Source organism: Ranitomeya imitator, chromosome 6 (genome assembly GCF_032444005.1).
Source record: "Ranitomeya imitator isolate aRanImi1 chromosome 6, aRanImi1.pri, whole genome shotgun sequence".
NCBI lineage: Eukaryota > Metazoa > Chordata > Amphibia > Anura > Dendrobatidae > Ranitomeya > Ranitomeya imitator.
The window spans coordinates 243143446-243171413 of NC_091287.1; the positions used below are offsets into that span (position 1 = coordinate 243143446).

General features: G+C 42.5%; 1 protein-coding gene across 1 annotated transcript in view; it reads left to right on the forward strand.

Moving 5' to 3' along the window:
- The window catches only part of LOC138643351 (NFX1-type zinc finger-containing protein 1-like), a 341406-nt gene that overhangs the window by 30945 nt on the left and 282493 nt on the right, over nucleotides 1–27968 (forward strand). Inside the window, exons 4-10 of the mRNA XM_069732273.1 lie at nucleotides 1537–1662; nucleotides 6452–6597; nucleotides 9428–9496; nucleotides 9694–9837; nucleotides 9891–10010; nucleotides 12461–12560; nucleotides 23970–24229. Of these exons, the coding sequence (XP_069588374.1) occupies nucleotides 1537–1662; nucleotides 6452–6597; nucleotides 9428–9496; nucleotides 9694–9837; nucleotides 9891–10010; nucleotides 12461–12560; nucleotides 23970–24229 (965 nt within the window). The remainder of the gene's footprint in view (nucleotides 1–1536; nucleotides 1663–6451; nucleotides 6598–9427; nucleotides 9497–9693; nucleotides 9838–9890; nucleotides 10011–12460; nucleotides 12561–23969; nucleotides 24230–27968) is intronic.

Here is a 27968-nt window from a genome sequence, read left to right on the forward strand (position 1 = left end):
GTCATTGTCCTGTTGAAAAATAAATGATGGTTCAACTAAACGCTAACTGGATGGAATAGCATGCCACTGCAAGATGCTGTGGTAGCCATGCTGGTTCAGTATGCCTTCAATTTTGAATAAATCCCCAACAGTGTCACCAGCAAAGCACCCCACACCATCACACCTCCTCCTCCATGCTTCATGGTGGGAACCAGGCATGTAGAATCCATCTGTTCACCTTTTCTGCGTTGCACAAAGACACGATGGTTGGAACCAAAGATCTCAAATTTGGACTCATCAGACCAAAGCACAGATTTCCACTGGTCTAATGTCCATTCCTTGTGTTCTTTAGCCCAAACAAGTCTCTTCTGCTTGTTGCCTGTCCTTAGCAGTGGTTTCCTAGCAGCTATTTTACCATGAAGGCCTGCTGCACAAAGTCTCCTCTTAACAGTTGTTGTAGAGATGTGTCTGCTGCTAGAACTCTCTGTGGCATTCACCTGGTCTCTAATCTGAGCTGCTGTTAACCTGCGATTTCTGAGGCTGGTGACTCGGATAAACTTATCCTCAGAAGCAGAGGTGACTCTTGGTCTTCCTTTCCTGGGGCAGTCCTCATGTGAGCCAGTTTCTTTGTAGCGCTTGATGGTTTTTGCCACTGCACTTGGGGACACTTTCAAAGTTTTCCCAATTTTTCAGACTGACTGACCTTCATTTCTTAAAGTAATGATGGCCACTCATTTTTCTTTACTTAGCTGCTTTTTTCTTGCCATAATACAAATTCTAACAGTCTATTCAGTAGGACTATCAGCTGTGTATCCACCAGACTTCTACACAACACAACTGATGGTCCCAACACCATTTATAAGGCAAGAAATCCCACTTATTAAACCTGACAGGGCACACCTGTGAAGTGAAAACATTCCCGGTGACAACCTCTTGAACCTCATCAAGAAAATGACAAGAGTGTGCAAAGCGGTCATCAAAGCAAAAGGTGGCTACTTTGAAAAACCTAGAATATAAGACATAATTTCAGTTGTTTCACACACTTTTTTGTTAAGTATATAATTCCACGTGTTAATTCATAGTTTTGATGCTTTCAGTGTGAATGTGCAATTTTCATAGTCATGAAAATACAGAAAAATCTTTAAATGAGAAGATGTGTCCAAACTTTTGGTCTGTACTGTATTTATAAACATTTCACCAAAAGCATGCTCTGATTTTTTTAGGATTATTTAACCAGCTCCCCTAGTCGGATCCGTCGAAAAAAACAGATGCGTCGCATCAGTTTTTCACAATCTGTGACGGATCCGTCATTCCATCAACCCAACGGATTGTGACTGACAGCAAAGAACTAATGTGTGAAAGGGGCCTAAATGAGGTTTGTAACAACCCACGTGGATGCCAAAAAAACGTATAAATTCTGATGCCTGGAACAGATTTTAAGTTGCATTCATTTTTGCAGAAAATTAGAGCATGGGAACCTATCCTTATAAGAATTAGATTTTACTGCGAGTTTGTTCGCTAATGTCTCTCTTCTTTGCATATTCATTTCATTTTTAGGTAAAACCTATGTGGGATTGAAAATTTTGTATGCGCTACTTAATAACACTGATCTTTGGAAACAGGGGAGTAATCCAATACTGGTTGTGTCATACACTAACCATGCCCTTGACCAGTTCCTGGAAGGTAAATTTTGCTGCTCTCCATGATCTGTAATAAGCTACCGTATATTTCTTATGTTAGTAAGTGCCATAATATGACAAGATGTAGTTGTAACTGAAGGCAAGCTTTAAAGTGGTTTTATCAGGGAATAAAGTTCATTTTAAGCAATAGATCTTGGAGTAATAATAACTTTCACAATTGGATGTGCTTAATCCCTTCACCCCGAAGCCTGTTTTCACCTTCCTGACCAGGCCAATTTTTTCAATTCTGAGAACTGTTACTTTGAGGTCATAGCCCTGGAACGCTTCAATGGATCCCACTGATTCTGAGCGTATTTTTTCGTGACATATTGTACTTCATGCTGGTGGTTAAAATTTCTTTGATATGACTTACGTTTATTTGTTAAAAAATTTAAAATTTGGCGAAAATTGTGAAAACGTTGCAATTTTCAAACTTTTAATTTTTATGCCCTTAAATCAGAGTCATGTCTCTCAAAATAGTTAATAAATAACATTTCCCACATGTCTACTTTACATCAACACAATTTTTGAAATATTTTTTTTTTTGCTAGGAAGTTATAAGAGTTAAAAGTTGACCAGCGATTTCTCATTTTTACAACAAAATTTACAAAACCATTTTTTTAGGGACCACATTACATTTGAAGTGACTGAGGGGCCTATATGACAGAAAAGACCTAAAAGTGACATAATTCTAAAAACTGCACCCTTCAAGGTGCTGAAAACCCACATTCAATAAGTTTATTAACCCTTCAGGTGCTTCACAGGAATTAATAAAATGTGTAAGGAAAAAATAAACATTTAACTTTTTTTCACAAAATTTTTCCTTTAGACCCAATTTTTTTTTACTTTCACAAGGGTAACAGGATAAAATGAACCATGCAATTTGTTGTGCAATTTATCCTCAGTACGCCATTACCCAATATGTGGAGGAAAGCTACTGTTTGGGTGCACGGCAGGGTTTAGAAGGGAAGGAGAGCATTTTCTTTTTTTAATCCAAAATTTGCTGTAACAATTGCTGGTGCCGTGTCGCATTTAGAGATTTGCCTAAATAGTGGAAACACCCACAAATGACACCATTTTGGAAACAATACCCCTGAGGGAACTTATCTAGATGTGTTGTCAGCATCTTGAAAACCCAGGTGCTTCACAGAAGTTTGTAACATTGAGCCGTAAAAATAAAAAATAAATTTTTTTTTACCACAAAAATGTTATCTTAGCCCCAAGTTTAGTATTTTCAGGAGTGTAACAGGAGAAAATGGACCCCATTTCTCCTGAGTTCACTTATACACCACATGTTGTCGAAAATTACTTTTGAGGCACAATGGAAAGCTCAGAAGTGAAGGAGCAACATATTACAGTGCAGATTTTGCAGCACTGGTTTGAGCGTGCCAAGTCGCATTGGCAGAACCCCTGAGGTGCCAGAATAGCAGAATTCCCCATAACTGACCCAGTTTTACAAACTACACCTCTCAATGAACTCATCTAGGGTGCAGTGATCATACTGACACCACAGGTGTGTCACATAATTTTATACCATTGGGCAGTGAAGAAAAAAATAACTAAATTTTTACCACCAAGATTGTGTTTAGCCCCAAATTTTATATTTTCATACTGGCAAATGGGTAAAAATGGCAACAAAATTTTGTCCCACAATTTCTGCTGAATGTAGAAATGCTCTATATATGGCTGTACAGTACTGCGTAGCCACATTGTGAGATTTTTGAAGAACAGAGCGCTATTTGCCTCCTGGAGCACAGATTTTCTTAGAATAGTATGTGGACTCCATAGACAGAGCGCCTAAGTGCTAGAAAAGCAGAATCCCCCCTCAAGTGACCCCATTTTGGAAATTATAACCCTTTGAGAATTTATCTACAGGTGTAGTGATGATTTTGACTTCATGGATGTTTTCCTGAAGCAAGCAGTAGTGGATGTTGCTGAGTGAAAATTGCAAACTGCCATTGTAGTGACCAGTATGTTGAAGAGACCAGTACATTGTAGTGACCAGTACATTATGCCCAGCTCATGCTTCTGGATACATGCACCTGTAAATTAGGCAGGCTCTCATCACTACAGAAATGCCAAACATGTGGGTGCTAAATGTGATTTATACACACTGGGGCTCAGAAGGGAGGGGGGGGGGGCATTTGGATTTGGGAGTGCAGAATTTGCTGAATTTCTTTTGAGGGGTGAGGGCCATTTCACTTTTCCATAGCCTTTGTGCTACCAATAACGTGGAAGCCCCCTACATTTCTGTTAACAGATTACGGACCTGAGTGGGGACTTGCTTTTTTTGTGGATTGAGTTGAATCTATTTATTTGGAACATTTTACTTAACATTTAGGATTACATTTATCCAGCACTCTAAGCTGAGAACTTACTTTGAGGTTTCCACCTAAATATAAGCGTGATGTGACAGATTGAATCCCCAAGAGATCCATTCTCTATAATGAAATAGCAGAGTTACTCTGGACTCAATCTGGTCTCTTCAGCATTGTCCTTTTTTTCCAGAAGTGTCCAAAACTGTGGTCGACCCCACTTTTATGCTCGCCAAAAAAGATGGACACTGCCTGATCACAGTTCCTATAGTGTCCACAGTGACTCCATCTGCCTCATTATAGGGAATCTTCTCCAGGGGTTCTGTCTGAATCACGTATTTTAGAGATTTATATGATGTACAATAACAAATTGTATTGTGGTACCGTGTTAGCCAATGATTACAAATAGATCCATTTAAATCTATTTGTAATCTTGCCTGAAGAAGGAGCCTTTGTGCTCTGAAAGCTTGCAAACATATTATTTTCTGGTTAGCCAATAAAGGTATCACTCCTAGAATACTTCTCTCATCATTGGACAGAAAAATAGTCACAGAGATTTATATGGAAACCCCAGTGTAAGCACTCAGGGCAGAGTGCAGGATAAATGTGAGCCGAACCTTAGTGCGATCTTGGGAGGCAGAATGAACAAATCAACAGCATGTGAAGAATTGTTTTTATTTATTATGCCGTTCCTCATGTGGTATAAACGAATAGACTACTTTATTCTTCGGGTTGGTGTCATTACAGCGATACCCGATTTATATTGGATTTTTATGTTTGGCTGCTGTCACACACAAAAAGACGCTTTTCATTGCAAAAACTTTATATCCTCATATTTAGATATTTAGACAGCTATAAGTTTTCTATACTTTGGCCAACAGTGTCATATGACAGCTTTTTTGTGGGATGAGTTGATGTTTTTATTGGTACCATTTTCAAGCACATGACTTTTTTGATCGCTTTCTATTCTGATTTTTGGGAGGTGGACTGAGCAAAAACCCAGCAATTCAGGAAATGTTCTTTTTTTAAATATACCGTTCCATGTGTCATAATAAAATTGATAAGGCAGCTTTATTTTTCAGGTGAGTACGATTGCAGCGATACTCCATTTAGAATTTTTTTTTATGTTTTGGCGCTTTTACACAATAAAAACAATTTTATGGAAAAAATAATTATTTTTGCATCGCTTTATTTTGAGAGCTATAACTTTTTTATTTTTTCGCTGATGGAGCTTTATGGCAGCTTGTCTGTTGCTGGACAAGATGATGTTTTCAGCCCTACCATTTTTATTTACATTTGTCTTTTATTTTTTATTGCACTTTTTGTTCGTCAGTATGATGATAAAACATAGTTTTTCCCTCCTTTTTTTTTATGTTGTTCACTGGAGGGGTTTACTAGTGGGACAGTTTTATAGAGCTGGTCATTCCAGATGCGGCAATACCAAATATGTGTACTTTTTTGTTTATTTTTAATTTTTTACGTAAATAAATGTATTTATTTGAATATTATTTTCTTTTTGTTCTTTATTTGGGGGTTTTTAAAAAATATTTTTATACTTTTTAATAACTTTTTTTTAACTTTTTTACATTGTCCCACTATGGGACATCATCCTTATACTGACAGATCGCTGATGTGTTACTCTGCAATGCTTCTGCACTGCAGGGCATTAGAGCAGCATCTGACAGGGGCGGACGTGTGTCAGTCCCTGCTCTTAGCAGGCGCTCACAATACACCTGACCATAAACTACCCTGTGGTCATTTTGTGGCCGGGGTTCACCATAGAGACCATCAGCACAATGCGATTGCATCGTGTTGTGCTGATAGAAGCAAAAAGGGAGCTCACTCCCTCTGTGATGCTCCTTGATGTTGCTGTGAGTAATTAAAAGAGGCTTCAGAGGGGTTAAATGTCTGTGATTGGTGCTAGCACCGATCATGGGCATTGCTGCAGGGTGTCAGCTCTCGCATAGAGCTGAAACCTGCACCTGATCGCCACAGCGCTCAGTACGGAGCGGTATATGTGCTGCGCATGTTTCTTTCTTTGAAGTAAACATTGTTTCAGAACAGGCAGGGAAATGTTTTACCTCACAGAAAGAATCAGCTGTGATCCCCTGCTGTAATGTCTGTTTACTCTTTTGCTTCCTCCCCTGCCCAGGAGATGTGGTATGATCAGAACATGTTCCTCCACGGTCAGACACAGATATTACACAGTACACAGCAGGGGCACATTTAGAAGATTATCTCAGCACAGGAACATTATTTTTAATCACATCCAATTTTGTAAGTTATTATTATTCCAAGATCTATTGATTAAAATTAACTTTTGTTCCTTGGAAAACCCTTTTAAGTCTATATATTTATTGCCTTTAGCCATAAAATGTTTTAGGCTTTAAATGTTCTCAATTAGGAGAACAATACCTTTTAATAATATCGCAGAACAAATGATAAGCTGTATCTATTATTTTTTCTTCATATTTAAAGGGATACTCAAGTATTTGAAATGCAAAATTGTTCGAGTGGGGTCAAGGAGCAGCAGTGAGATTATGCAGAAATGTTCACTCTCCAAGATTCGACACCAAAAAAGTCGTAACAATCTACCAAACTACATGAGAGACTTACATGCTGAGGTAATTCAACCACACAATGATTTTCCTAAATGTATCTGATAAGTCTTTCAGTGTGCAGCTAGTGTAACCTTTAAAATAAACATGTAGCACTTTAAATAGTTAACAAATGTCTGATTTTTGGGGATCCCACCACTAGGTTTCCCTCTAATCACTTGAACTAGGAACCCCCTTTTCTTCCGCATTGCACAATTGAAACAGATAAGAACTGTACTCGGGTGCATATCTCAAACCCAAAGATTTGGGAAGTGAAGTGCTTAACAAGTACCTATCAACGTCAATATTATATTTTGGAAGAATGGACAGACCCAGATTAGTGTCTTTTCTAAATATAATGTGTCAAAACTCAGAAGAACACTTCCTAACACTCTAGCAAAACTCAGGCCCAAACTTTCAGGTTTTCGGATCCCAGGATGCAGAGTGGGGCTCCTCAACCCTCCGCTGCCTCTCTCACAATGACATTGGGGGATCTCTCTCCTTGCACTAAATTGCTGAAGTGTACTTTACTAAGGTGTTACGAAGTGGTGACATTAGAGCGTTTGGTAACAGTTTAGTAAAGTAGGCAACAGCACTAAGTTACTGCAAAGAGTGAGATCTCGCCCTGTCACTGCAAGAGTTGTTGTGAACGGTTCTAGGATCCCGCTCTGCATTCAGAAGTTTGGACCTGCCTTTTGCTAGCCTGTTAGGGAGTGTTCTACTGAATTTTGACAGTAAATTATATTTGCAAAAACCACCAATATTGTTTAATAAAATGTCAGTCACAGATTATTGAAGTTCTCTGTAGTGTATTAATATTGTTTATTAATATTTTGGTAAATATGTTTTATTCAGTAAGGAGGAGTAGAGTGCTCGTGGCCACATTTTTAGTAATCAGTGGGGATCCTAGTGGCTTCCACACAATCCAAATTTATCACCTTTCCTGGCAATAGGTGATAAAATGTCCATTGTGTGAAAACCCCTTTAGAGTTCTGCAGTATATAGGTACTGTCACACTAGACGATATCGCTAGCGATCCGTGACGTTGCAGCGTCCTCGCTAGCGATATCGTCCAGTGTGACAGGCAGCAGCGATCAGGCCCCTGCTGTGCTGTCGCTGGTCGGGGAAGAAAGTCCAGAACTTTATTTAGTCGCTGGACTCCCCGCAGACATCGCTGAATCGGTGTGTGTGACACCGATTCAGCGATGTCTTCACTGGTAACCAGGGTAAACATCGGGTAACTAAGCGCAGGGCCGCGCTTAGTAACTCGATGTTTACCCTGGTTACCATCGTAAAAAAACAAACAGTACATACTTACATTCAGCTGTCTGTCCCTTGCCGTCTATTTCCTGCACTGACTGCTGGCCGCAAAGTGAAAGTGAAAGCACAGCACAGCGGTGAGTCACACAGCGGTGACTCACCGCTGTGGCTGTGCTCTGCTTTCACTTTGCGGCCAGCAGTCAGTGCAGCAAACAGACGGCAAGGGACAGACAGCTGAATGTAAGTATGTACTGTTTGTTTTTTACGATGGTAACCAGGGTAAACATCGGGTTACTAAGCGCGGCCCTGCGCTTAGTTACCCGATGTTTACCCTGGTTACCGGGGACCTCGGGATCGTTGGTCGCTGGAGAGCGGTCTGTGTGACAGCTCTCCAGCGACCAAACAGCGACGCTGCAGCGATCCGGATCGTTGTCGGTATCGCTGCAGCGTCGCTAAGTGTGACGGTACCTTAAGGCTGTGTAGCTGAGAAGACTCCTTGTTCTCAGTGCGTTAGGACTGTATATAACTTCATCCTGACGTCTGATGTGAATCCTTGACGTCCCCGTTTTGTCACAATTGTTTTATTTCATTTTTTAATGGTAAATAAGCTATTTCCTATGGATGTCACACCGGATATAGCATCACTACTCTGAATCCTACATTACTTTGCCTCAGGGAAAAATAAGAATTGACAACAATATTATCTGTTGCCAGAGGGGGAAGCATGTTAAGGTACCGTCACACTGAACGATATCGCTAGCGATCCGTGACGTTGCAGCGTCCTGGCTAGCGATATCGTTCAGTTTGACACGCAGCAGCGATCAGGATCCTGCTGTGATGTCGTTGGTCGCTGCAGAAAGTCCAGCACTTTATTTTGTCGCTGGATCTCCCGCAGACATCGCTGAATCGGCGTGTGTGACGCCGATTCAGCGATGTCTTCACTGGTAACCAGGGTAAACATCGGGTTACTAAGCGCAGGGCCGCTCTTAGTAACCCGATGTCTACCCTGGTTACCAGCGTAAAAGTAAAAAAAACAAACTTTATACTTACCTTCCGCTGTCTGTCCCCGGCGCTCTCCTCCTCTGCACTGGCTGTGAGCGCCGGCCAGACAGAAAGCACAGCGGTGACGTCACCGCTCTGCTTTCCGGCCTCTGTGCTCACAGTCAGTGCAGGAAAGCACAGCGCCGGAGGACAGACAGCGGAAGGTAAGTATGTAATGTTTGTTTTTTTTACTTTTACGCTGGTAACCAGGGTAAACATCGGGTTACTAAGCGCGGCCCTGCACTTAGTAACCCGATGTTTACCCTGGTTACCGGCATCGTTGGTCGCTGGATAGCTGTCTGTGTGACAGCTCTCCAGCGACCAAACAGCGACGCTGCAGCGATCGACATCGTTGTCGGTATCGCTGCAGCGTCGCTGAGTGTGACGGTACCTTTAATAATGTCTAGAGCCAGCCTTCTGCAACTTAGAACAATAGGTGCACCAAGGGGAACAAAGAAAAGCAAAACAGAGATGGAGAATGTATTTTTATGCTGAAATTACTGAAAAGTAGACATTTTTAACTCTCTGAACTTTTATAATAATGATTCACTTTAAGTTGATAAGATTAAAAGTTACATTTGAGTCACCCATGCTGTGTCAAAAAAGCAACATCTTCATCAATAAGGTAACAGCGACTCTGTGGGCAGGGCTCTACCGTACAGGTTTTGCGCTAAGGACTGTACTGATGACACATGACTAAATATTACCAGAAATACTGCACTTTAGACATACCGTAAGTTATTTATAAACTTTATGAATCCTCTTTAAACTTGATAGATCTTTTGTTTCTTTTGACTGATAACATCTCTGTTTTATTTTTAGTTATCACTAGAAATGAAATTAAATCAGAACAGGCTCATTCAGAAATCGGTCCTTTTGGAAAATGCTACTAAAGGAGTTCTTCATGAGAGCATTCTAGAAAAATATATACCCCCACATCATTTCCAGAGCCTAATGTTTAAAAAGGTAATGCAATGTTGCTTCCATTATAGGAGACTGTCTCTTCTATTCTCTCCTAGCTTTCTATCGCTTCTCTTTCGGTGGAGCAGATCATTTGGCAGGCCAAAGACAAGGTTTATCAGGACATAAACAAGGTTTGGGGAGGCATTAGTAGGACTATTGTATTTGTGAGGAAGAAGGTGAGGAGGTTAATGAGCATAACAGAATTGAAATAAAATAAAAGTTGCTTATACCTCCTATTCTTCTATGACCTGAGGCTGGCAGCAACTATACATTTCTGGGACACATGGCTGTATAAGAACCATATACCATGGTCATGTTTACATTATTACTCACATGATGCATGGCTCTATAGTGCTTCTGTCCAAAGTCTGCTTTTTCAATTCCTCCCCATGTCTACTGATATAGATAACAGCAGACTCTTGCATTCTTCTTAGCTGGACATACAGTGGGGCAAAAAAGTATTTAGTCAGTCAGCAATAGTGCAAGTTCCACCACTTAAAAAGATGAGAGGCGTCTGTAATTTACATCATAGGTAGACCTCAACTATGGGAGACAAACTGAGAAAAAAAAATCCAGAAAATCACATTGTCTGGTTTTTTATCATTTTTTTTTCATATTATGGTGGAAAATAAGTATTTGGTCAGAAACAAACAATCAAAATTTCTGGCTCTCACAGACCTGTAACTTCTTCTTTAAGAGTCTCCTCTTTCCTCCACTCATTACCTGTAGTAATGGCACCTGTTTAAACTTGTTATCAGTATAAAAAGACACCTGTGCACACCCTCAAACAGTCTGACTCCAAACTCCACTATGGTGAAGACCAAAGAGCTGTCAAAGGACACCAGAAACAAAATTGTAGCCCTGCACCAGGCTAGGAAGACTGAATCTGCAATAGCCAACCAGCTTGGAGTGAAGAAATCAACAGTGGGAGCAATAATTAGAAAATGGAAGACATACAAGACCACTGATAATCTCCCTCGATTTGGGGCTCCACGCAAAATCCCACCCCGTGGGGTCAGAATGATCACAAGAACGGTGAGCAAAAATCCCAGAACCACGCGGGGGGACCTAGTGAATGAACTGCAGAGAGCTGGGACCAATGTAACAAGGCCTACCATAAGTAACACACTACGCCACCATGGATTCAGATCCTGCAGTGCCAGACGTGTCCCACTGCTTAAGCCAGTACATGTCCGGGCCCGTCTGAAGTTTGCTAGAGAGCATTTGGATGATCCAGAGGAGTTTTGGGAGAATGTCCTATGGTCTGATGAAACCAAACTGGAACTGTTTGGTAGAAACACAACTTGTTGTGTTTGGAGGAAAAAGAATACTGAGTTGCATCCATCAAACACCATATCTACTGTAAAGCATGGTGGTGGAAACATCATGCTTTGGGGCTGTTTCTCTGCAAAGGGGCCAGGACGACTGATCCGAGTACATGAAAGAATGAATGGGGCCATGTATCATGAGATTTTGAGTGCAAACCTCCTTCCATCAGCAAGGGCATTGAAGATGAAACGTGGCTGGGTCTTTCAACATGACAATGATCCAAAGCACACCGCCAGGGCAACGAAGGAGTGGCTTCGTAAGAAGCATTTCAAGGTCCTGGAGTGGCCTAGCCAGTCTCCAGATCTCAACCCTATAGAAAACCTTTGGAGGGAGTTGAAAGTCCGTGTTGCCAAGCGAAAAGCCAAAAACATCACTGCTCTAGAGGAGATCTGCATGGAGGAATGGGCCAACATACCAACAACAGTGTGTGGCAACCTTGTGAAGACTTACAGAAAGCGTTTGACCTCTGTCATTGCCAACAAAGGATATATTACAAAGTATTGAGATGAAATTTTGTTTCTGACCAAATACTTATTTTCCACCATAATATGCAAATAAAATGTTAAAAAAACAGACAATGTGATTTTCTGGATTTTTTTTTCTCAGTTTGTCTCCCATAGTTGAGGTCTACCTATGATGTAAATTACAGACGCCTCTCATCTTTTTAAGTGGTGGAACTTGCACTATTGCTGACTGACTAAATACTTTTTTGCCACACTGTAGCTGAAATATGGTGCAGCCTGGTTTTTACAGCATCAAGGTTCATCTGCATGGACGCAAAGAAAAAACACTCCATATTTAGTTGAATAAAAATATTTACCTGTTAGTAAACAGCCATTTTATTGACAGATGTCAGGAAGTCATGACCGAGGACAATTAAAAAAAACTAAAAAGAAGCAGAATGTAACATAGGGAGGAGATGCGGGAACATTTTTGCAGTGGGTCAAATGTTTTTCATGACATTACTTTGCAGGAATCATCATATGAACAGCCTTTCTTTATAAATTTGAAAGAAATATATAAAATTAGTCTTGAGGAAATTCGTTGCCTTTTGTGCACTAACTATTATAATGTGACCGCAGGGGTGGGCATACCGTTGGTGCTACCTGTGCAGGCGCACAGGGGCCAATGAGACTTTTACCTACAAAACATCATGTTGAGCTATTGAGCTGCAAATGGCCCATAATACTGTTGCCCCCTGGCTCTTTTCTGTCTGTATCCTCCAGTGTGTGCCCCTGTTGGGAACCTTGCAACTTGTTCTATAGAGACTAAACAAAACACATTTTCAAACCTGCAGGAATATCTGGAAATGAAGAGTTCCTCGAAAATTTCAAGTATAATTTTTGAATGGCTGCAAATTTCAGCATTCTACCAAAATACACCAGAAAAAAAACAAGGTAAACATTTTCCTACTGATTATTAATATTTTTGATTATTATTTTTAACTAGATGGCAGCCCGATTCTAAAGAATCGGGAGTCTAGAATCCATATATACTTTATTTATTCAAATGTAAGAATAATACAATTAATAAATAATAGTAAGAAAGAACAAAAATAATAGGCAGTATATGGAGAAAACACCAAACAAAAGTTCAAAATTGGTGTGAAAATGTCACTGAACCACTTCACAACTAAATATATATAGTTTTGGTAAATGGTATTATCATTTTTTTGACGAAATTCGGCAGGAGCTTGAAGAGCAACGTCACTGGGCCCGCCTCCACGCAGTAGAAACTTGCTGTGAGGTAAAAATTCAAAAATCACACCAAAATGGCGGGCGGAGTGTGTCACAGTACGGCACGTTTCTGATTTGTCGCTCGGAGCAGGCGGCAACCAATCAGACACTGGACACTGTTGACGTCACTTATCTCCGGACATTAGCTCCGGACATTAGCTCCGGACAGGAAGTTGGCACAAATTGCAGGAAGTAGTATTCTAGGCAATTATATATTAGATCATTTTATGCGAATGTTATTAGTCTCTAGGATAATAGACTTAACTTGAATATTTTTGTATATGTTGCACAAGAGAAATTTCACCAATTGAATATAGTGAACACATTCGGATTCACCTGTGTTCAATAGACAGCAGTGCTTTGGATGTAGCAAACAAGTGCTGTATCCACAGCGTTGCCACTTCCGGATCGTGTGCACCCGGCCTTACTCTTTTATTTTTCTGTCCACATAGACATGTGAGGGCTTGTTTTTTTGTGGGACGAGTTGTACTTTTGTACAACTCATCTTTCCAGGCCGCAGCATATCTATTTATCTTGCGGAGATGCGAGTCTTCGCAAGATAAATTTCACCCATACAATGTATTGGAAGCGGTTATTCCACACGGTTCATTGAACACTTGCAGAATCATCTGCGTTCAAAAGCCGGCAGCGACATGTGCTGTCTGGCTTAGAAGATCAGAACCACCATCAATACATGAATGCAGCAGCAGAATCAACATTAGTACATGAATAAATCACCACCCCATGTACAATGGTAGCAGATAAACCTACAACTCTCAATATGTCTTTAACAATGGTTAGGAGATACTGGGAGTTGTTGTTACCAGCCATCATCAGATTGCGGACCATACAGGAGCCACAGTACTAGTGAAACATAGTTAGTGTCACAAATAAACAATTACATATAGGTACCATATACAGGTCCTTCTCAAAAAATTAGCATATAGTGTTAAATTTCATTATTTACCATAATGTAATGATTACAATTAAACTTTCATATATTATAGATTCATTATCCACCAACTGAAATTTGTCAGGTCTTTTATTGTTTTAATACTGATGATTTTGGCATACAACTCCTGATAACCCAAAAAACCTGTCTCAATAAATTAGCATATTTCACCCATCCAATCAAATAAAAGTGTTTTTTAATAACAAACAAAAAAACCAACAAATAATAATGTTCAGTTATGCACTCAATACTTGGTCCGGAATCCTTTGACAGAAATGACTGCTTCAAAGCGGCGTGGCATGGAGGCAATCATCCTGTGACACTGCTGAGATGTTATGGAGGCCCAGGATGCTTCAATAGCGGCCTTAAGCTCATCCAGAGTGTTGGGTCTTGCGTCTCTCAACTTTCTCTTCACAATATCCCACAGATTCTCTATGGGGTTCAGGTCAGGAGAGTTGGCAGGCCAATTGAGCACAGTAATACCATGGTCAGTAAACCATTTACCAGTGGTTTTGGCACTGTGAGCAGGTGCCAGGTCGTGCTGAAAAATGAAATCTTCATCTCCATAAAGCATTTCAGCCGATGGAAGCATGAAGTGCTCCAAAATCTCCTGATAGCTAGCTGCATTGACCCTGCCCTTGATGAAACACAGTGGACCAACACCAGCAGCTGACATGGCACCCCACACCATCACTGACTGTGGGTACTTGACACTGGACTTCAGGCATTTTGGCATTTCCTTCTCCCCAGTCTTCCTCCAGACTCTGGCACCTTGATTTCTGAATGACATGCAAAATTTGCTTTCATCAGAAAAAAGTACTTGGGACCACTTAGCAACAGTCCAGTGCTGCTTCTCTGTAGCCCAGGTCAGGCGCCTCTGCCGCTGTTTATGGTTCAAAAGTGGCTTTACCTGGGGAATGCGGCACCTGTAGCCCATTTCCTGCACACGCCTGTGCGCGGTGGCTCTGGATGTTTCCACACCAGACTCAGTCCACTGCTTCCTCAGGTTCCCCAAGGTCTGGAATCGGTCCTTCTCCACAATCTTCCTCAGGGTCCGGTCTCCTCTTCTCGTTGTACAGCGTTTTCTGCCACATTGTTTCCTTCCAACAGACTTACCATTGAGGTGCCTTGATACAGCACTCTGGGAACAGCCTATTTGTTGAGAAATTTCTTTCTGGGTCTTACCCTCTTGCTTGAGGGTGTCAATGATGGCCTTCTTGACATCTGTCAGGTCGCTAGTCTTAACCATGATGGGGGTTTTGAGTAATGAACCAGGCAGGGAGTTTATAAAAGCCTCAGGTATCTTTTGCATGTGTTTAGAGTTAATTAGTTGATTCAGAAGATTAGGGTAATAGGTCGTTTAGAGAACCTTTTCTTGATATGCTAATTTATTGAGACAGGTTTTTTGGGTTATCAGGAGTTGTATGCCAAAATCATCAGTATTAAAACAATAAAAGACCTGACAAATTTCAGTTGGTGGATAATGAATCTATAATATATGAAAGTTTAATTGTAATCATTACATTATGGTAAATAATGAAATTTAACACTATATGCTAATTTTTTGAGAAGGACCTGTATTGGCCATCTTCTCTGATTGAAGTCGCTCCCATCCCTTTTTGTGTCCATGTAGCACAGACACCATGAAGAGATTTCATGCCCAGACTTTCCCCATTTACGTCTTCACCAGCGATTCCAGACACCGTGCCCTTAAAAATGTAATTATCATTATACTACCCATAAAAATATATACTGTATCCCATGCATCGCTCCTGAATAAATAATTGCCTTTGCTTCCTGCATAAAATATCCCCCGCACACCGCCCCTCTTCAAAATGTACTCCGCCCACTTCCCCTCTGCAAAATGTACCCCACACGCTGCACCACTGCAAGATAAGTCCACAATACTGCCCCTCTGCAAAATATCTCCGTCACACTGTGCCTTTCCAAAACATTCCCCCACACTGATCCTTTCCAAAATATCCCCCACACTACCTCTATCTATCTTTCTATCTATACAAAAAAATAGAACAGCGCAATGCCAATAAGTGGGTGCACGTCTCCTCAACAAAGCATCTAATACTTGCCCCAATCCAGACAGAGGAAAAAATGAATGCAGCACTCCACAGATTTCAGGTGAAAAAAAATGTGTTTTTTTTTTAAACCCACATGGTGTGGCAACGTTTCGGCTCACACTGAGCCTTTCTCAAGCAGTGATCTACACAGACACTAATGCTTCAAAATTTGAAATTTTATGCACTTTTTGATATAATAATGTTTAAAAAGGATTGTTAAGAATCATGTATATATACTCACCTGTGTGTAGATCACTGCTTGAGAAAGGCTTAGTGCAAGCCGAAACGTTGCCACACGATGTGGTTTTGAAATAAAACTAAATTTTTTTCACCTCATATCTTTGGAGTGATGCCTTCATTTTTTTCATCTATCTATCTATCTATCTGTCTATTTATTATTATTATTTATTGTTATAGCGCCATTTATTCCATGGCGCTTTACATGTGAGGAGGGGTATACATAATAAAAACAAGTACAATAATCTTAAACAATACAAGTCATAACTGGTACAGGAGGAATGAGGACCCTGCCCGCGAAGGCTCACAATCTACAAGGGATGGGTGAGAATACAGTAGGTGAGGGTAGAGATGGTCATGCAGCGGTTTGGTCGATCGGTGGTTACTGCAGGTTGTAGGCTTGTCTGAAGAGGTGGGTCTTCAGGTTCTTTTTGAAGGTTTCGATGGTAGGCGAGAGTCTGATGTGTTGTGGTAGAGGGTTCCAGAGTAGGGGTGATACGCGAGAGAAATCTTGTATACGATTGTGGGAAGAGGAGATAAGAGGGGAGTAGAGTAGGAGATCTTGTGAGGATCGGAGGTTGCGGGTAGGTAAGTACCGGGAGACGAGGTCACAGATGTATGGAGGAGACAGGTTGTGGATGGCTTTGTACGTCATGGTTAGGGTTTTGTAGTGGAGTCTCTGGGCAATGGGGAGCAGGAAGTGGAAAGGGCTTGGATATGTGGTTTGAAGGAGAGATCAGCGTCAAGGATTACCCCGAGGCAGCGAGCTTGTGGGACTGGGGAGAGTGGGCAGCCATTTACTGTAATGGATAGGTTTGTTGGGGGGGTCGCGTGAGATGGGGGAAAGATGATGAATTCTGTTTTGTCCATGTTAAGTTTCAGAAATCTAGCGGAGAAGAAGGATGAAATAGTGGACAGACATTGAGGGATTCTGGTTAGAAGGGAGGTGATATCTGGTCCAGAGATGTAGATCTGTGTGTCGTCAGCATAGAGGTGATACTGAAAGCCATGAGAGTCTATGAGCTGTCCAAGGCCAAAGGTGTAAATGGAGAAGAGCAAGGGCCCAAGGACTGAACCTTGTGGGACTCCGACAGATAGAGGGCGAGGTGAGGAGGTGGTGTGTGAGTGGGAGACGCTGAATGTCCAGTCTGTTAGGTATGATGAGATCCAGGATAGGGCCAAGTCTGTGATGCCAAGGGATGAGAGGGTTTGTAATAATAGGGAATGGTCCACTGTGTCAAAGGCAGCCGACAGGTCGAGGAGGAGGAGGACAGAGTAGTGTCGCTTGCTCTTGGCGGTTAAGAGGTCATTGGTGACTTTAGTTAGGGCAGTTTCGGTGGAATGGTGTGACCGGAAGCCAGATTGTAGGCGGTCAAAGAGGGAGCAAGAAGAGAGATGGGAGGACAGTTCAAGGTAAATGTGTTGTTCCAGTAGTTTGGAGGCATAGGGGAGAAGTGATATAGGGCGATAGCTAGATACAGAGGATGGGTGAAGAGAGGGATTTTTTAGGATAGGTGGGATGGAGGCATGTTTAAAGCTTGAGGGGAAAACACCAGTTGTTAGTGATAGGTTGAAGAGATGGGTTAGGGTTGGGATGAAGACTGTGGTGAGGTTTGGGATGAGGTGGGATGGGAGTGGGTCAAGTGCACAGGTGTTGAGATGCGATCTTGAGAGTAGAGTGGAGAGTTGATCTTCTGTAATGGTGGAGAAGTTGGTTTTGGAGGTGGAGGGCTGGGAAATCGGGAGGAAGGGCTCTGGGGGTTGTTGACCAAAACTGTCTCTAATGCTATCAATCTTCTGCTTGAAAAATGAGGCAAAGTCTTCAGCGGAGATAAGTGGGGAGGGAGGAGGTGCTGGAGGACAGAGGAGAGAATTGAAGGTGTTGAATAACTGTTTAGGGTTGTGAGAGAGAGAGGATATGAGAGATGAGAAGTACGTTTGTTTAGCTGTGGCGAGTGTGGTCTTGAAAGTAGTGAGGGACTGTTTGAATGCGATGAAGTGCTCGTTAGAGTGGGATCTTTTCCATCTGCGCTCAGCAGCCCTGGAAGCTCGCCTCAGTTCTTTGGTCAGGCTGGTGTGCCAGGGCTGTCTGTTGATTTTGCGAGCTTTGGTATGTGTAAGTGGGGAAGCAGATTCCAAAGCTACAGCTATTGTGGTGTTATATAGAGCAGCAGCGTCATCCGCATTGTGTATGGAACTTATGCCTGTGAGGGGGAGGAGGGATTCAGAGAATGAATGTAGGTCAAGATGTTTAAGATTTCTGCGAGGGTGTGAAAGTTTGTGGGGTGGGGATTGTAGACATGGAGTGGAGAGAGATGAGAATGTGAGAAAGTTGTGGTCAGAGAGTGGAAGAGGTGAGTTAGAGAGGTTAGATAGAGAGCAGAGGCGGGTGAAGATGAGGTCCAGTGTGTGACCGTCTTTGTGAGTGGCTGCAGAGGACCATTGAGTGAGGCCGAAGGAGGAAGTGAGAGTTAGAAGTTTAGTGGCAGCTGAGAGGGAAGTGTCAATGGGGATGTTGAAGTTGCCCATGATGATAGTGGGAATGTCCGCAGAAAGGAAATGAAGTAGCCAGGTGGTGAAGTGGTCAAAGAAGGTGGTGGCTGGCCCTGGGGGGCGGTAAATGACAGCCAGTTGGATGTTGGAGGGGGACTCAATGCGCATAGAGTGCAAAGGAAGGGAGGGTAACAGAGGGTGGCAGTGGGATTGGGGTGAAGGAGCAGTTATCTGACAGGAGAAAACCAACTCCTCCGCCATGTTTGCTGCTGGGGCGAGGTGTGTGGGAAAGGTGGAAGCCACCGTAAGGGTATGTTCACACGTTCCTGATTTCCATCCTTTTTTTTTCAGGACTGTTTTTTAAAAAACTGCAGCTCTTGGCAGAAAACGCAGGTCCTTTTTTGGTCCTTTTTTTGTCCTTTTTTGATGCGTTTTTTGATCCTTTTTTTGATCCTTTTTTAATGCAGTTTTCTATGCAGTTAAAATGGCTGAAAATACCCTAACCCTACCCCTAACCGTACCCCTACCCCTAACCCTACCCCTAACCCTACCCCTACCCCTAACCCTACCCCTAACCCTACCCCTAACCGTACCCCTACCCCTAACCCTACCCCTAACCCTACCCCTAACCCTACCCCTAACCCTACCCCTAACCCTACCCCTAACCGTACCCCTAACCCTAACCCTACCCCTAACCCTACCCCTAACCCTACCCCTAACCCTACCCCTAACCCTAACCCTACCCCTAACCCTAACCCTATTCTAACCTTAGTGGAAAAAAAAAAAATTCTTAATTTTTTTTTATTGTCCCTACCTGTGGGGGTGACAAAGGGGGGGGTGTCATTTACTATTTTTTTTATTTTGATCACTGAGATAGGTTATATCTCAGTGATCAAAATGCACTTTGGAACGAATCTGCCGGCCGGCAGATTCGGCGGGCGCACTGCGCATGCGCCCGCCATTTTGCAAGATGGCGGCGCCCAGGGAGAAGACGGCCGGACGGACACCGGGACGCCGGGTAAGTATAAGGGGGGGAGATTAGGGCACGGGGGGGGCATCGGAGCACTGGGGGGGCATCGGAGCATGGGGCGGTGGGATTGGAGCACGGGGGGGCGGGATCGGAGCACGGGGGGGCAGCCACACTCCGCCCACGCACTTCCGCCCGCTTCCCTGCACTTCCTGCTGCATCGGTTCGGCACCACAAACCGCAGTAAAACCCGCAGATATTTTTTTCATCTGCGGGTTTTACTGCGGGTTTGACCTCACAATGGAGGTCAATGGGTGCAGAACCGCTGCGGCTCCGAAAAAAGAAGTGACATGGTACTTCTTTTTTCCCGCAGCTATTCAGCGCGTTTTTTTTTTTTTATTTTCCGCATTGTGGGCACAGCAGTTCCTGTTTTCCATAGGGTACAATGTAATGTACCCTGCATGGAAAACAGCTGCGGACCCGCAGCGGGAAAATCGCGGCAATTCCGCATGAAAAAAAGGATCGTGTGAACATGGCCTAAGAGAGTGCAGCAGGGGAGACTGTGTCAGAAGGGGTGAGCCAGGTTTCGGTGATGGCGAGGAAGGAAAGTTTGGTAGTAACAAAGAGATCATGGATGTAGGAGAGCTTGTTGCAGACAGAGCGAGCGTTCCACAGAGCTCCTGTTAGTGGGACTGGGGAGGCGGGGGCTCTATCTATCTATCTATCTATCTATCTATCTATCTATCTATCTATCTGTCTGTCTGTCTGTCTATCTATCTATCTATCCCATATCTATCTAGAGAAAGGTTCCTATTGGGACCGAAACGTCGCTTTCTGGGCTGATTAAATAAGCTCTTTTTCACTACAAATGGTGTGCTGCCTCCATCTTTTCTTTTTTATAATTGAGGTTTGGTATTTGCCTGGGGGGCTCTGCACCCGGACTTTTTTCTTTGTGCTGCTCTAATTCTCTTTATTACCTACCTATCTATCTATCTATCTATCTGTCTGTCTGTCTGTCGATCTATCTATTGATCTATCTATCGATCTATAATCTATCTATTATCTATCTATCCCATATCTATCTATCTCTATCTTTGCACTTCTAAAATACGTAAACATCTGTAATTTCTATTCTGCATTCCATTCCGGTAAATGTCACTCAGGCGGCACAGGGATGTCACACTTTATGTTATTCTTGTGCACATATGCAGGTGGTATTGACATCTGTGCTGCCGGAGAAAAATAGACATGTTTACGCGTGGGTCACATGGACATGTGCGCAGCCCCATAGATTATAATGGGTGTGCAGGTGAAAACTGTCACCACATGTACTGGAAACACTGTCATGTTGAAGGGGGCCTTTCATGAGCATTATATCACCAGTGGCCAGTGTGTAAATTGCAAGATTACTAATTTTGCTTTTTTCTTATTAATCGTTATATGAAAAGAAAAATAAAATTAAAATACATGTGACTTTAAAACATTCCCTTTAACAGCTTTAACAGTAAATTTTTTAGCAAGTTAGTTTGACGGCAGGGTTTTTTGATCTAGGCCGATTTATTACAAAAACTCAAGCTTTGATTATTCAAGGGAGGAGAAAAAGGGTTACAGACTTGCCAACAGAATAAGCTCATGTCACGACACAGGTGTCAGGTGACCCGGGACCAGGGGCTCCTTCCCTGTCCCTAACACTAGGGGGCACCCTAGCTCACCCTACTCCCCGGGATACTTCCGAAGGGGAAGATGCTGGAACCTCTGTCTTTGCCTTATCTCCTGAGTTAGCCCTCCATCCGTTCTCTTCCCCCACCCGGGGAAGAAGTGCACTACTGTGCACCACAATACCCCAACCTGACACTCAGGGCAACACAAACAAGGGTTAACAGAAAACTCCAGGCATACAGAATATTCACTCACATTTAACAGAGGAATACACTGGGGTGTGAAGGTAGGGGAATAAACCAAAATGGAGAAGGATAAGGAATTACCATGCATACAAACCAAGCAACAGTCGCTAATAACTCCCCCAGCTCTCCTTCTCATAAGTACTCCTCTCCCTCCGTTAGCCATGCAGCAATAAAGCTATCTCTGATAAGGAGTTGTATCAGAGCTCAGATTATAAAGGGAAAAGGAGTGGCTAATCAAGCACAGCTGTGAGCACAGGGATTTCCAACATGGCCGATTAACCCCCGTTCTGCCGAAAGGAATAAACACATTTTAAATGAAGAAGTGCTTCTTCTCAGCGCTGGAGTAGGAGCAATCAGACACTGCGGTCTTCTGGCTTCACATGGTCGCTGTAACCCAGTGACAGTACCCCCTCTTCTACGAGGGACCTCCGGAACCTCAGGGCCAGGCCTATAGGGATGAGCCACATGAAAAGCCTGGACTAGTCTGTCGCATGAACAACAGATGCTGGTACCCACATCGTCTCTTCAGGACCATACCCCTCCAATGTACCAGATACTGAAGCGACCGATGAACAAGACAAGAATCCAAGATTCTTGCAATCTGAAACTCCAAGCTACCATAGACTGACAGGAGATGGTGGGAGAGGTGATGGTACTGAACATGCAACATATTTTTTGAGGAGAGAACGATGAAATACATTTTGGATCTTAAAGGTAGGCGGTAAAGTAAGGCAAAATGCTACTGGATTGACGATGGCTACGATCTTATAAGGACTTATAAACCTGGGACCCAGTTTCCAAGACGGAACCTTCAGCTTAATGTTCCTAGAGGACAGCCACACCAAATCACCAAAACACAGGTTTGAACCCTCCAAACGTCTCCAATCAGCCACACTCTTATATTTGGATACCATTTTCCTCAAATTATTCGTAATGGTAGAAATAGAAGATGAAAACCGTTCTTCCTCCGGTAATCCAGGAGTGCGATTACTGTTAAATGAACTAAACTGAGGATGGAACACATATGCCTCAAAAAACGGAGACTTACAGGTCGATTCCTGACAACGATTATTTACTGCGAATTCGGCTAACGTTAAATAGGTAACCCTGTTCTCCTGATTTTCAGATACAAAACACCTGAGGTACAGCTCTAGATTCTGGTTAACCCGTTCCATCTGCCCATTAGACAGCGGGTGAAATGCGGAGGAAAATGACAATTGGATCCCAAGACTGGTGTAAAATGCCCTCCAAAACTTGGAGACAAACTGCACCCCTAATCAAAAACAATATCAGTAAAGATCCCATGTAATCTAATTGTTTCCCTGATAAAAACTTGCACCAAGGATTTGGCATTCGGTAAAGCGATAAAATGAGACATTTTACTGAATCTGTCAACCACCACAAGAATTACAGTACTCCCCGACGACATTGGTAAATCCGTGATAAAATCTACCGACAAGCGAGTCCAAGGTCTGCTTGGAATCTCCAATGTTTGGAGAGCCCCCGACGGATGGGTATGAGAGGTCTTAGAACGCACACAGACATTACATGTGGCTACATACAGGCGGCTACATCCAATGATTGGATCCATAATGAATCAGAAAATGGTTGCGATCAGAAATATCGTCACGACACAACTGTCGGATGACCCGTGACCAGGGGCTTCTTCCCTGTCCCTAGCACTAGGGGGCACCCTAGCTCGCCCTACTCTGTGGGATACTTCTGAAGGTGAAGGTTCCGGGGCCTCCGCCCTTGCCTTATTTCCTGAGTTAGCCCTCCGTCTGTTCTCTTACTATACCTGAGAAAGAAGGACACTACTGTGCACCGCAGTACCCCAACCCAACACACAGGGCAACACAAAAAAGGTTGAAAAGAAAACTCCAGGCATACAAAATTTTCACTCACATATAACAGGAATGCACTGGGGTGTGAAGGTAGGGGAATAAACCAAAATAAAGAAGGATAAGGAATTACCACGCATACAAACCAGCAACAGTACTCCTCACCCTCCGTTAGCCATGCAGCTATTAAGCTATCTCTGACAAGGATTTGTTTCAGAGCCCAGATTATAAAGGGAAAAGGAGTGGCTAACCGAGCTCAGCTGTGAGCACAAGGATTTCCAACAAGGCCGATTAACCCCTGTTCTGCAAAAAGGAACAAACACATTTAAAATGAAGGAGAAGTGCTTCTTTTCAGTTCTGGAGTAGGAGCAATCAGACGCTGCAGTCTTCTGGCTCCACACTGTTGCGGTAACCCTGTGATAGCTCAATGACGGGTTTTACTGTTAACTCTATGTTCTGTAAAACATAGAGGCTGTAAAAGCCTATCCCTATCCTTAAAACTACCATTTTCACGCATGAAATATTCAGATTTGTCATACTGTTCATTATTTTTAATATTATAAGTATTTGATATTTAGGACATGGTTTCTTTTTCCTTCAGGTGAACTCTGTGAAGATTCCATGGCCATGGTGGCTGAAGATGATGAGTTTATAAAAGTAAGCAATGAAGCTGAACAAGCAGAATCTGAGAGAAAGATTGAAGAAGATGATGACATTAGGCTTGAAATCAAAATGGTGCGACGGATTGCAGAAATGTCAAAGAAAGAGTCTTTGTTATTTGTATCAGATGAGCTTGAAGATGAACAAGAAAGTGAAGATCATGGAGCTGATACAGAATCAGATTATCAAGATGTCTGGCAGGTAAAAAATCCTTTTACAATGGTTTTCCATTTAATAAACATGTACATCTATTTTAAAAAATATGTTTTAACTTGTTTCCATCAGAGTTTTCATCCACCAGTTTTGGCTTTCCATATGTAATGTAATAAAGATAAGGATGCATAGTCAAAATCTGGGAGGGTGCTGTATCAGCAAGCAATATGTACTGACAAGAGAATGGGAAAGTGCTAAACAAAAACAATTTGCACACCTCCATATAAATATGACAATGTTACAATACAAAGTGCCATGTTATAAATAATTAAAAACCCCAAATAGTCCACAACTGCATGCAGAAATGATCAAATACGGTACATTATCACAAAGGATGGACCACAAAAATTAGTGGAAATGACAGAGATATGATGTAAGTGTATTGGGGGGCATGTAATTAAGCCAAAGGTCCATAAGTAACAAAAATTTAACATGCAATACCAATATCATAGAGAACATGACAAAATTAAATTGAAAAGACCTGTAAATTGCTAGTGCAAAAAATAGGAAATACCCGTATTTTTCGCTTTGTAAGACGCTCCAGATTATAAGAAGAATCCCAAATTTTGAGGAGAAAAATAGGAAAAAAACTTTTTTTTAATAAAATGGTGGTGATTCTTATAATCCATTCGTCTTATATTGCTTACCGGGTGTGGTGACTGCGGTGAAGCGAGTTCCCATGGTCGCTGCTGGAGGAGGCAGGAGTAGAGCATTGTTGCAGGCTGGGATGAGGGGGTGTGCAGGTGTCCTGTGCTGCAGGGGGCTCCTGAGCTGCGGGGCGCTCCTGTGCTGTGGTGGGCTCCTGTGCTGCGGGGTGGCTCCTGTGCTGCGGGGTGGCTCCTGTGCTGCGGGGTGGCTCCTGTGCGGCGGGGGAGTCTCTGGTGCTGCGGGGGGGGCTCTGCCGACATTTTGTGGAAGGCGAGAGTCCCCCGGCAGTTCGTCCATGCTTTCCTGTGCGGTAGACTTCGGGAAAATGGCCGCTGGCAGGCGGCACATGCGCAGATGAGATCTCGGGACCAAGATCTCGAAAGAAGAGATCTCAGCGCTGAAATCTCATCTCCCAAAATCTTGGTACCGAGGTCTCCATCTGCGCATGCGCCGTCTCCCGGCGGCCATTTTCCTGAAGTACACCGCACAGGAAAGCATGGACGAACTGCCGGAGGGTTCTGGCCTTTCACAAAATGTTGGCAGAACCCCCCCGCAGCATGGGAGACTGCAGCATCACCCTTGGCAGCTGCAGACACCCGCGGCAGTGGTGGCGGACATCCCCTCATCCCAGCCTGCAACGGTACCTGTAAGCGGTATATCTGCATTGTACAACGCACCCCCATTTCCTCCAAAAAAAAATTTGTGAAAAAAGTGCATCTTACAAAGGGAAAATACGGTATAACTGACAGGACTACAAGTCCACAGATATTGGAAGAAAAACATTAATGTAATATATATACAGCTCTGGCAAAAATTATGAGACCACCACATCAAAACCCTGTCATGGGCAGCCCAATTTCTAGACCTGAACCCCATTGAAAACCTCTGGAATGTAATCAAGAGGATGATGGATAGTCACAAGCCATCAAACAATGAAGAACTGCTTACATTTTTGCACCAGGAGCAGTGTAAAAGACTGGTGGAAAGCATGCCAAGACGCATGAAAGCTGTGATTAAAAATCATGGTTATTCCACAAAATATTGATTTCTGAACTCTTCCTGAGTTAAAACATTAGTATTGTTGTTTCTAAATGATCATGAACTTGTTTTCTTTGCATTATTTGAGGTCTGAAAGCACTGGGTTTTTTTTTAATTTTGACCATTTCTTCTTTACAGAAAAAAATACAAAATTTATTGCTTGGAAATTCGGAGACATGTTGTCAGAAGTTCATAGAATAAATGAACAATTTACATTTTGCTCAAAAATATACCTATAAAGAGAAAAATCAGACAAACTGAACAATTTGCAGTGGTCTCTTAATTTTTGCCAGATCTGTGTATATATATATATATATATATATATATATATATATATATATATATATTTATTTAATAAAAGTGAGAGAGGTAAATATATATAGCTGACCAATATAGCATATTACTTAGGCCAAGTCCATAATATGGGATCCAAATGCCGGGATAAAGGTAGGGATGCAGGTGGAGGCATACTCGCATATCGCTGCCACAGGGCAGCTTCCTCAGAGGAATGTGTCAAGACTCTCCATACAAAGCCCATTTTTCTTTCTCTTAAGTGTCTCTTTATGTGGAAATAACTTTGTAATACTTACAATACAGTACATAGAAGAAACCGAAAAAACTGTAGTCAAAAATTGGTTCTTCCCACTGCACATATATAGCGATGATAAACCAAGAAAAAGGAATGCAGAATACAGGGAAAGCCAAGAATATAAATGTTATTTTGTTCTCCTTAAAATTATATATAAAAAATGACTTGGTAAGAAGTAAAAAATGCCAGTTTGCGCAGACACATGAAAGAAATAGTGGGCAAGCCAAAAAGATTGTATTTATACATATAAATATAAGTAGCAAATGCCAAAGTTTGTATAATGCAATGTAAGGTTGAGGAACCACGAATGAAAGGTATATACTGTACAGTTGTGTGAGAAAGTGTTTGCCCCCTTCCTGATTTCCTATTCTTTTGCATGTTTGTCACACTGAAATGTTTCAGATCATCAAACAAATGTAAATATTAGAGAAAGATAACACAAGTAAACATAAAATGCAGTTTTTTTAAATGAAGGTCTTTATTATTGAGAGAAAAAGAAATTGAAACCTACAGGGCTCAGTGTAAAAAAGTGATTGCCGAGTTAAGATTCCCTAGACACACACAGGCCTGATTACTGCCACACCTGTTCTCAATCAAGAAATCACTTAAAGGGAACCTGTCACCCCGTTTTTTCAGTACGAGATAAAAATACTGTTAAATAGGGCCTGAGCTGTGCGTTACTATAGTGTATTTTGTGTACCCTGATTCCCCACCTATGCTGCCGAAATAACTTACCAAAGTCGGGTACTGGGCAGGAGAAGAAAAAACACGCATTTTCCTGATGCCGAGTTTGCATCTCGGCTTCAGGAGAATGGCCGCCGCGATCTCCATCTGCGCACGCGCGGCATCCTGCGGCCATTTTCCTGAAGCCCCGGGCAGCAGAGGACTCCATATGCGCATGCGCGGCCTCAGGAAGATGGCCGCCCCCACAGATCACCAGGGAAATAGCGCCGATCACGCATTTTTTCTTCTCCTGCCCAGTGGATTCAGAAGATGGGCATGCGCAAACCACTACGCCACCAACGGAAATATATGCAAGATCTGGGGGAAGAAACAGCGATGTCGCCACGCCCATATGACCTGACCAGCCTGATTGACAGGCGAAAACGGCGACTTTGGTAAGGTATTTCGGCAGCATAGGTGGGGAATCAGGGTACACAAAATACACTATAGTAACGCACAGCTCAGGCCCTATTTAACAGTATTTTTATCTCGTACTGAAAAAAACGGGGTGACAGGTTCCCTTTAAATACGACCTGTTTGACTAGGTGAAGTAGACCAAAAGATCCTTAAAAGCTAGGCATCATGTTTAGTGATGAGCGAGTGTACTCGTTGCTCGGGTTTTCCCGAGCACGCTCGGGTGACCTCTAAGTATTTGTTAGTGTTCGGAGATTAAGTTTTCATCGCGGCAGCTGAATGATTTACAGTTACTAGACAGCTTGATTACATGTG